This window comes from Sinohyriopsis cumingii, unplaced genomic scaffold (assembly GCF_028554795.1).
Source record: "Sinohyriopsis cumingii isolate HCF-2022 unplaced genomic scaffold, ASM2855479v2 utg002017l, whole genome shotgun sequence".
In the NCBI taxonomy this organism is placed as follows: Eukaryota; Metazoa; Mollusca; class Bivalvia; order Unionida; family Unionidae; genus Sinohyriopsis; species Sinohyriopsis cumingii.
In genome coordinates this window covers 1,445,598-1,457,115 of record NW_028316105.1, presented here as the reverse complement: position 1 = coordinate 1,457,115, position 11,518 = coordinate 1,445,598, and the positions used below count along the sequence as shown (strand labels likewise).

At 35.2% G+C, this 11,518-nt stretch overlaps 1 protein-coding gene across 1 annotated transcript in view; it reads right to left on the bottom strand.

Annotated features, from left to right (window-relative positions):
- Window positions 1-9,564: 9,564 nt before the first annotated feature.
- Window positions 9,565-11,518, bottom strand: part of LOC149771243 (uncharacterized) — an 85,006-nt gene continuing 83,052 nt past the window's right edge. The window contains exons 12-13 of the mRNA XM_089948688.1: window positions 10,510-10,794; window positions 9,565-9,641 (exon numbers count right to left, since the gene is read on the bottom strand). Of these exons, the coding sequence (XP_089804814.1) occupies window positions 9,565-9,641; window positions 10,510-10,794 (362 nt within the window). The remainder of the gene's footprint in view (window positions 9,642-10,509; window positions 10,795-11,518) is intronic.

The following is an 11,518-nucleotide window of genomic DNA, read 5'->3' as shown; positions in this document are numbered from 1 at the left end:
AACCGAATCCTTTAGTAATATCAATTGAATCCAGGAAACAATAATCACTTGCTTGTTTAATAGGCAAAAAGACCTCGTTCACCCCAAGGTAATATGGATTAACTCCAAAGACAAACTATGTACACAAACACTGGCTTGCCTTTGGCACTATAAGGGCAGTTTGTGACACGTACTTTAGTCTGGTTTATAGTCTATACAACAAATCACACTAAACACTTGACCTGCCAAATTTAAAAATCGGTTGCCAAACTACATTGTCTATCAAGTTTATTAGAAAAATGAGCTATTTTTCTGCCTTTTTATTCTCTTTTTGAGATGACTGTATGTCTTTTTAGACCAAGTAACAGAAAAGTTCGAGATATAATACTTACCATCTGTTTTGTCAAGGATATCATGAAAAAGAAGACAATAATAAAGCGTCAATAATATGACAATGATACAAATATAAATAGGAACATACTAATATCATTTGCTGTAAAATTAAAATACATACAAAATTTACTGGATACATTTATCCTCCATAATAATAAAACAATTTCCTTCTTAACAATCAACAAATTATACATGGCTAAATCTCTTTCGTTACATGTCTTGCATTACATCAAACTTGTTACCATACACTAGGACATTCAAATACTTTCATACATGTATCTATGAAGGATGTATGGATTTTTATATACATATATACATGCAACCATGTTGAGATATATTTCAATATGTACTACTGTACTTTTTTTTTCTCAATGAGTTTAGTAGGAAAAAGAGATATATTTTGCAAATGAATTGATAACTTCCATAAAGTTTTCATACAATTTTGGACAGCAGTCTGTTTTGGAAATGAATTCAAAGAGAATTATGAAAAAACCTAAAAAATTCAAATTATACAGCAAATACATATGTCAATAAAACCCATCCAATTTGATGTTTTCTCAAGACATGTTTTCTCCAAATACAAAAAGAGCAGAATCCATGGTAGAATTGTCTTCACAAGCATTGTACATATATTAGATCCTGTATTCTTAGTTCTTCTGAAAATACTGTATACATTCATCTGAAAACAAAATATGGCCAAAATGAAATACTTCAAACATTAAATGTCAAACATTTATATTTGTAGATGTAATTACATGCATTAAATCATTTCTAATTTATTCTTTGTCCTTTATACCACTCTGAAGATTGTTTCACTGACCATTTAAATTACGGGTTTCAAATAGATTCATCTTTCTCACTTCTTTCAATTACAATAATGCTTTTATCCAGTGTTAAAATTGTCTCCTTGTACTTTCTGTTTATAAGTAGTAGCATTACAAAATTGTCAAGTTGGCTGCTGTGGTAGATGGATGTCTGAGCTATACCATTTTCAACTGTACCAACCAAACCATGTAATCGGTTTATTTATGTGCTTTTGTGTAAAGTTTCTTGGCAATCATCTAAGAAGGTTAGGAGGAACACCGATAACAAACTTGTGCAAACGGATGGAGCTCTAATTGGCCATCTCATAAAGTCTGTGCCCAGGAGAGCTAAACAAAATTGAACAAATGAAAAGTGAATGGTATTTTATAGGCTTTCACTGTCATTAATAGTTGTCTATCAAGATACTAGCAGATTATGGTTGACCCTGAAGATTATTGATCAAAAGGCTCTAAGTGATTACTACATTTGATATGGAATCTTAAGGCTAACTGTATATGTAGCAACCAGTCTTTTCTTATTAGACTTATCAGAACCGTTACTTGGACTCTAGAATTTAGATTTTATTACCCTAATTGGAAGCAATCCACATAATTTGGTCCAAGTACTTACTCGAGAACAAAAGTGACCCAAAAGCCCATTTCTTGGCACCACTTTTCAAAACAAAATATATATGCCTATTACATACCTTAAGTATGAGAATTACACAAACCCACATCTAGAACTGAAGTTATAAACATTTTTCATTGTTCGGTCACAGTTACCTTGACCTTTGACATTTTGACTCCAAAAATCGATATTGTTGTGTACCCAATGTTTAAGTTTTCCTGAAACTTTGGTGAAGGACATGATCAATAACTGAAAAGTAAGTGTGGAAACTCTGTTTTCTTCCAAAATGACCTTGACCTGCACCTTTTGACCACACAATCAAAAGGTTTCTCCAACTAAAGGAAGCCACAAAGTTTGTTACAGGATTTTCATGAAGAATATGACTGTTCAGAAATCATTTGTATTCTTACAATGACCTTGACCTCAAACCTTTGGGACATCAGTAGTCCTTTCATACCACCTCTCCTCTCAGAATCAGTGACTTTGACCTTTTTATCACAATATATAATGGATTCATCACCAAGTACAAGCTATCCACAAGGTTTGGTTACTTATATTTGCAGGAGAACTCAATGTGCAAAATACAATGTTCTGCTATCAGTAATAGTGATTTTGAATGATGTTCTTTTTATGACACATCAACTGGATTCTTCCTTTCCCAAGCTTCAAGCCATGGACAAAGTTTGTTTTCTATACATAATGAACATCATTGTTTCCTTTTCCTGGGAGTATATGCCATTGTTATTTATATAACAATTGCTTTGTTAAAGCACATCAATTCATATACTTACATCTTTCCCCAGAAACATTTTCCTAAAATATAGAGTAAAGTAACATTTAATATTCATTATTCATTCTTATTATTTCTTGAATTATTTACATCCAACAATATGAACATTTCATTACATCATACACCTGCATAATGAACTTGCAAAGACTGTGATTTAGATTATGGTGTAAGGAACCTTCAATATTCTTGACTTGCAAAGGATGCTAGTGATACTGATTTTGTATGTGAGGAAAGAAAATGCACAGAAATTGGTTAATTTAGCAAAATATAAACAACACATGTGTAAATAGCTATACTGCTGATTAGCAATTATGTAAGCAAATTCAATCTCCTCGATACACCGACAGGTCAATATGAATCCACAACTAGAATATTTTTTGCAAACTTAAAATTACAGTCCCATTAAATTCAATAAAATTATCTATATGTTTTCTTCATATATGAGCTTTATTAGAAATTAATGATACCACCATGTAAAATATACACCGAGTTTGCAATACTGAAAGAACGAGCCAATGAAATTGCTCAACATATCTTTTGATGTCACCGAATGTCACAAATATAGTCCATGCAGCAAAATCAGCCCACTACACTATTAAGATCATGGAAAGTTCCAGCTGCAAAGAGCTCTTTGAGATTACTAACAAGTTAATGTCAAGGAACAAATCTGCACCACTTCCAACTATCTTTTCTCCAGTTGACCTTCTGAACATGTTTGCAAATTTCTTTCTTGACAAAGTACAAACCATTAGAGATAAGTTTGATACCACAATTTCAATTGAATCGTCGTCACCATACAGTATTTGAGTGGCAACCATTAGCAGCATATGAACCTGTCTCTATGGATTTTGTACGTATGATCGTGATGAAGAGTGCACCAAAGTCATGTGAACTTGATCCAATTCCAACATCACTGCTGCTTGAGTACTTAGATCCAGTATTGCCTTCACTAATTGATGTTATTAATACCTCTCTGTCATCCGGGGAATTCCCATAATTTTTCAAAACTGCCATTGTAAAGCCTCTGCTGAAGAAACCAACACTAGACCATAACGATTTAAAGAACTACCGCCCAGTTTCTAATCTCCCTTTCATATAAAAAAATCCTATAAAAGGTTTTTCTATCCAAGCTTGTATCTCATCTAAATTCAAACAGTCTTTTTAGCAATGTACAATCTGCATATCGCCCTTGCCACAGTACTGACAAGACTCTTCTAAGAGTAGTTAATGACATTCTCTCTGTGTTGGATAGCAGAAAGATTACAGTCCTCACCGTCCTTGATTTGTCTGCAGCATTTGACATAATATACCATGATATATTACTTCACCATCTCCAGCATGTATTTGGCATTCATAATACATATATACTGTGGTTCAAGTCCTACTTGGTCAACAGGACACAAACTGTATCTGCAAATGGAATACACTCCAGCCCAGTTGATCTATATCTTGTGGTGTTCCACAGGGGTCTGTTCTTGGACCGGTTCTCTTCATTCTGTAACCTCAGTCACTCTCAAGTGTCATAGATCATCATCCAGTGTCTCACCAATTGTACGCTGATGACACCCAAATATACAAATCTAGCCACCCAACTGAAGCTGATGCTACCATCCAAGGTGTAGAGAGGTGCATTTCTGATGTGAAATCATGGATGACATTTAACAAGCTGCAGATGAATGATGATAAAACTGAGGCCATTCTGATCACAAAACAAAGACTTTCTCATTCACATCCTTTACCTCAAACAACAAATATCAGCAGCACCAACATTACATTCATACAATCAGTACGAAACCTAGGTGTTACTCTGGACAGTACTCTCACATTGCACCAACATGTAATGAACATATGCAAGGCTGCATATCTTGAGCTGAGATGCATCAGCTCCATTCGCAAATATCTTTCAGTTGATGCCACTAAAACACTTGTGTGTTCATTAGTACTTTCAAGACTAGACTATTGTAACTCAATTCTGTCTGATTCATCTCAATATCTGCTCCAGAAACTTCAAAAAGTTCAAAAAAGATCTGCTCTGATCATACTCTGAGTACCATGATCAAAGCACACCTCCACGCTGTTCTGTACCCTACACTGGCTATCCGTTAGATCCAGAATCAAACATAAGTTCTAAGTTTCAATGTCGGACTTTAGTCCGACATACCTATCTGACCTCACCCATGTGTACATACCAGCAAGATACTTACACTCCTCTTCTGACAATCATTTTACTCATTATTCCCAATATGAAAACAAAGTCATATGGACAGCATTCTTTTGCATAAAAAGGCCCAGCAAGTGGAATGAATTGCTCACTGAACTGAGACACAAAGACACAGTGATCACATTCATGAGGGCTCTCAAAACTCACTTATTTCGACTGCAAGAACAAACCTAAAGACCCAATAATGTTTCCTACCTTAAATATTCTCAGCATGTTTTTTAATGTTTTCTAATTTTATGGTGTTGGTTTTTGTAATCATATCATTATATGTTTTTTATCTTATAGGTGTTGTCTAATTTTGTAAAGCGCTTGGAGCTTCTAAAGATTAGGCGCTATACAAAGTCCTCATTATTATTATTTTTATTATTATTATTATTATTATTATTATTATTACAAAAGTGCTAATTTAAGCATAAGTTGTTTGATAAATATCAGTGAATGTACGATGAAACTGAGTAACTGGAAGTAAAATAACCATCCTTAAGCCTGGATATATTGCATTTCAATGGGAAATAATGCTCATAATCACTTTCACCATTTTATTCAGGGACATGTTCTACACATCAACTACCACTCACTAGCTCTAATTTCTAATTAACAAGATAGTCCCTGTGGAAAACAAAAAAAAACAATGTCACATAATGAGAAATTGATACTTTACTGGATGAAAAGATTTGTGTGGAAATAAGCAAGAAATAATGGCATCATAAAAAGTAAAACTTACAAACTATTTATACACATAAATACGTTCTGTTCCATTTCCTCAGTTATAATACAGAACTAAAAGAAGAAGTTTAAGGAAATTATGCAACAGGTAAATTACATTTCTGGCCAATATTCCTTTACATTAACTTAAGCAATAATTTTAAGATATTCATTTGAGATTCAGTACTATCAGAAGTTGGAATTTTGATCCTCACATTTTTCTTTAACAAGAATCTGTAGATGAGACATAATCCCGATTGTATGACAATAATTTCCTGGAATTCAAGATAAAACTATTTCAACACACCAAATGCTGAGTGTTGAAACCGTGTCCAATATTCTTTAGAAATCAAACAAAGATTTTCAAATTAGGTGTTGTGGTAGAGGATATCATCTTGGCACCATCTTCATTGAGGAACAATTAGACATCGTTATAAATCTTTCTGTGAAAACCCCAATATGAAAATAACCTTGTAATTTTTTACAAGGAAAGATATTATTTTCAAGATCATATGGCCATATTGAGGTTTTAAGTTAGAACTAAAAAAGAATCGTGAGAACTATTCTGATAAAATCCCTTATCAGAATTTAAGGAGTTGCAATAACATTTTCAAGCTTGCCACCATATGTCAATATTGGACCTCAGATCAGCATCATTTTAATTTGTGACCAAAATGACAGTATAAAAAATCTTTTAGTGAAGATCTTGATATGACTTTCCAATTCGGAAGAACAACAGTAATAATACTTTCAAGATTGCCTCCATGGTGGTCATGATGGATAACAGAAGCGCACCATTTCTAATATCAAGTAGAGGGTTCTGAATCTCTTGATCACATTCTAAACCTCTTTGAAGTGTGAAGACATGAGCTCGGTCTAAGTGAGAAAAAACAAAACCGAGAGAGAACTTGTTGTAGTTTTTGGTATAGAAATAAATGAGCCCCATCTTAACAGCAAAAATGGAAGAATACACAATGAAAAAGCACAGTAATGGGAACAACCAGCCAATTTCCAAGACACTATTGGTTATTTTGTGATTCACATGCAGTAATGGAGGTGATGTTATTTAAGAAATTTTTCACAAGACATCTAACAGCAGAGGATATACAATCTGTGGTTCTTTGATCACTAAAAGCCATGATGTAATTCTCTCAGCTACTTAAAATTGAGAAAAACATGAGACAACTTTTTTCAGTGCTATTCCTGATTTGAAATGAGAGAGGACATCAACAATGGGATCAAGGGGCGTGATATCTGTACAGCAGATAAGGGACTCAATAGAAAACCAAAAGTGCTAATCAGATTTATAGGAGTAGGACTTCCTTTCGATAGGCAACATACAAGTGTATTGGGGCCATTGCCAGAAAACACAAAGGAATAATAAGTACATATTAGTAGTCACTGATCACTTTTTCTGAATGGGTGGAGATTTTCTAATATGCCTGCCCCAGTTTAATCAGCAGAAACTGCGCTAATGATTATAGATGATATCTTTAAAAGATATCGATACCCATTGTTGCTGCATGCAGATCAAGGAAGAAACTATGAAAGTGTCATATTTTCTGAACTTGTAGAATTTTATTACTTTGTAAACAAGAACAAGTCACAGAAACCAAAGATGCTATGGCCAAGCTCAACAGATGAACCGCACCTTGCTGAGGAAGATAAAGTCATATCTTAAAGAGGAACAATAAGACTGAGACCTGTATCTTAGGGTGTTTAGCTGCAGCATACCAAGCCACACCACAATTTACTACTACGACACCATATATTTTGATGCTAGGATGAGATACTGCTTGGAAGAGTTGCAAGCAAGGAACAAGTTACAACTTATCAGGAATAAGTAGATATCTTTAAGAATAGATTGAAACATCCTAATGGTGTCCTCAGGAAGAATTTAATAAGCAGCAAAAGCCAAACTGATCTGTATGATGTGAAATTATCCCAGTTAAATTACAGTCCTTGGCTTTAATCCTTACTGAAGCTAGATACAAGGTATTTCACCAAGGCTACATATGTTGTATGATGATCCGTTTGTAGTCAAGAAGAAGACCTATGGTCTGAATTCCATTATTCCACTGTACCAAAAAGGATGGGAGAAGCTGTTACATAAACTGAAGCCTTATGTTGGAGAGAGTCCACCAGAATGGATGATGAAACTATGGAATAAAATAGCAAGGTTGGATTTGTATCAAATTTTTAAGACTAGAATCCAGACAAACATGGTACTTGAATGAATGCATTACATAAAGTGAAGCTGAATAAATTGTATCATTTACTTGTTCTATCACACTGGACGCATGAAACATGCTTGCTAAAAAATAAGCAAGTACATAACTATATGTGTATAGATGTATAATGAAAAATAATGTGATGTGCAATTTTCAGTCATATTGCTACAATGTCGGCAATGTGGCAGTTTATAGTTATGTCTAGCAATGGGGCATCATGCCGCAGACATGAAGCATGATGTCCCACCCAGTCATATCATCCTGACACCAGGCCGACCGGTCCTAACACTAACCGCTTAATGATGAACGCCCAGCGAGGCAGCTCTTAGTACCATTTTTGTAAGTCTTTGGTATGACTTGGCCGGGGATCGAACACATGACCTCCCGCATCCTAGGCGGACACTTGAAAAGTAATAATTATACAAATCTGCATGCACTTCAGCAACATCAGAACTGAGCAGGATTTTGTCTAATCATTTTTCAGGCTGAGATGGCATCAATACTAATTACTGTCAAGTCTCTAACAGTAGATGAAGAGTCTACCAGTGTCACAAATGCCTAATGGAGGTGGCTGTCATTGGAGATAAAGAATAAGGTGGTGAGCCACATTCATAAGAAGCACACACCCACAGATCAAGTGTCATTTCACTGCAACAGCGGAGGATTTAGATGCAAGTATTAGCATGCAATATTACCTGGCACATAAGGAGAAAATTAATCACCTGAGATAACTAGTGCATCCTGTAAATGAAGAGGATAACCTATTCCATGATTTAAGTCCTTATGTTCCTTGGAAGAATGATATGGGTGTGCTTCACCACATATATTCAAAGCAAATTTGGAGGGAAATAACATGCTAAGATGAGGAAGGATTTTGTTGTTGTGGGGTTTAACGCCATTTTTCAGCACACGATAGGCTATGCATGGCAGCCAGTATTAATGGTGGAGGAAGAACCCGGGAAAACCCCGGGAAGAACCACCGACCCACGAGAAGCTACTGGCATGCTTTCTCACATATCCACATTTGCCGAATCCTGGACTCGAACCCACGCAGACAGAGGTGAGATGGCAGTGATCCATAACGGAGAGCGCTTTAGACCACTCGGCCACTCAGGGCCCCAAGATGAGGAAGGAAGCCTTCTGTCATCCATGCAGGTGTCTGCACAGGTGGATCCAGAGCTTGGTACCATTATGACCAAAGGAATTTTTAATGTGGGAAAAAAAGTTAAAATATAAAAATAGAATGGGCAAAACAAAACATAATAGCAGTGCCAATATCAGTTTTCTAACCAGCAATATGTTGGGTGTAAGAATTTGGAAAACATATCAATACCTAGTATGTGTGAAGCAGAGACAAATGTGGGTAAATGGGTCAGCACCACGACAAATCTGGGTAACTGGATGACATTCCTGCTGTTTCAGCACAATTTAGTTATGGTATGATCTCACGGGAATGACGCTGTCCTTCATTTATTAATGGTTAGCCAATCATATTATTATGTAAGGAAAGTGGGTGTGGAATTATATATAAGTACAAGACAATAGTCTGAACAAGATAAAAGTTAGATATATGAAATGGGAATATAGACATACCCCAAAAAAATGTTTTTGAGGGACTCCATCACCAAGAATGAGGGACAGAACATGAAAATTAGGAACATAAGTGTGTTAGAGTAATAAACATAATAAATTCTCTCAAAACATAATTAAATACCAGTAATGCATATTTATAATAAATATTTATGTATAAAAACCAGTACCGACCTATTTACAATATATACAATATATAAAATTCAAGTTTGTGACTACTCAATTCATGCTAAGTGGCTGTAGTAAGCACTTTTCAGGTGCTGCAGCTCATGTTCAGTGTAGATCCTGTCTGTAGCTGACCCTAGTATACATTTTGAAATTAAACATGCCCTACAGTCTCTGCACACAATTTACTCTTGAACTCTGATTTTTTCTCACTAGAGAGAAAACTCGCTCAAAGTGTGCAGATGAATGAGGTACTGTCATTATTGAAAGCATTATTTTGGCAATATTTTGAAGACCACTGTTTGATCTTGCTTCATCTGGCCGATAGCAACCCAGGTTTCATCAATTCTGGTTCTCAGACATGACTGATTATATGTGGACTGATATTTTGCCATTTCCAATTTCACATCTGTTACAGTCACTTCCTCGAGTAATAAAAGTGAAAATCTTTCAAAGAAATAATCCAAAGATACCATTTTAGCTTTTAGATGCAATGATGGATCCAACATTTCAGCATGCCTTAATAAATCATCTTTAAAGGGGCAACTTGTCTCCAGTGTATTCTGCTGAAGTTTCAAAAAATGTTCTTCCCCATCATAAAAATCTTGCAGCCTCTGTTCTCTCAGGTAGACCTCATCTTTTCTAGTAATAAAGTTATGTTGCAGGCTGTCAAATCAAAATATGTTTATCCTCTCTCTGATGGTGCTTAACTTCAAACTGAACTCTTTCTTTTCAATATCTGGATAATGCAGACTTCTCTTGCTCTTTGAAAAATTCATGAAGAATGTCCCAGTTGTCCAGAAGACTTTGTAAGCACCTGTTGATGCTTAGCCATCTAGTTGAAACATTTTAGAATTGTATTTCCTTTGGTAACATGTAGAACCTGCATATCTTTGAACACCGCTTGCCGTTTACTGCTTTTGTCCAAATAATAATATATATAAAAAGCTGGTGAACATTAAGTGGCAGACATGCAGCTATATGTATCAGGTGATACACACAACCTGAAAAATATAAATTGAGTTGCTCTTTAATCATAAACCCATATACTCCTCTGTCCTTCACAACCATCACAGGGTCATTGCTAGACCCAAGAGCCCAGCAATTCTTCCTAGGATTGTCATGAACTTGCAATTCATTCTGTATCAGATTGAATATTGCTTCACCTGTTGCACAGCCTTCACAAACAGGGATTGAGAGAATGTCTGATGTTACTGATGATGATACTGGATCAACAGTTCTGATAACAAGACGAAAGATCTTGAAGTTTCCTTGGTCACTGCTTCCATCTGTAGAAACAGTGAATGGGCAATTCAGCATTCTTCCAGCTAATTTTAATGTAGTATTGGCCGCTATTTCGTCAACAATAGCAGTTCCTTTCAATCTACCAAAATGAAATTGTTTAGCAATATCAGAGTCACTAAACATAATTTTAAAAGCCTTTGATACTGATTCAAGTGTGCTCATAGGCAGATCGAGTTCAGTAATAATATCTACTAACATAACTAATTACATCAGACTTAGGCATAGAAGATGAAGTCGCACTAGATCCAGCCAATAATGAAAAAAATCCCACAAAAGTTTTAGAGCGTTTAATTTCTTTTTCAAGGTTGGAAAACCTTTTCCCTGAAACGTGTCTGCGTATACTGAATATTCCTCTTTATTGAAAATTCAAAATTACAGATTCTGCAGGAAGTATCTGTGCCTGCATTTTTTCCTGGCTTTATGAATTCATATTCCTCAGTGTATTCTTTACTGAAACATGGTGAGTGTTCTTTTGATGAAAGTTTTGAATCACTTTCATTGATATCCAATTGGATTTTTGAAGCCTTGAATTTTTTGTCCAGAATCAAAAACAACTCATTGTAAACAGAATGTAAAAGAATCCATACAGAATGTAAAATAATCCATGAATGCTGATTTTTGTATTAGAACTGCCTCAGAACACACGTTTGCAATGGCTATTTTAAACCATCACACGTGTGCAGATTTGATTATTTCCTGTTCTGTTAA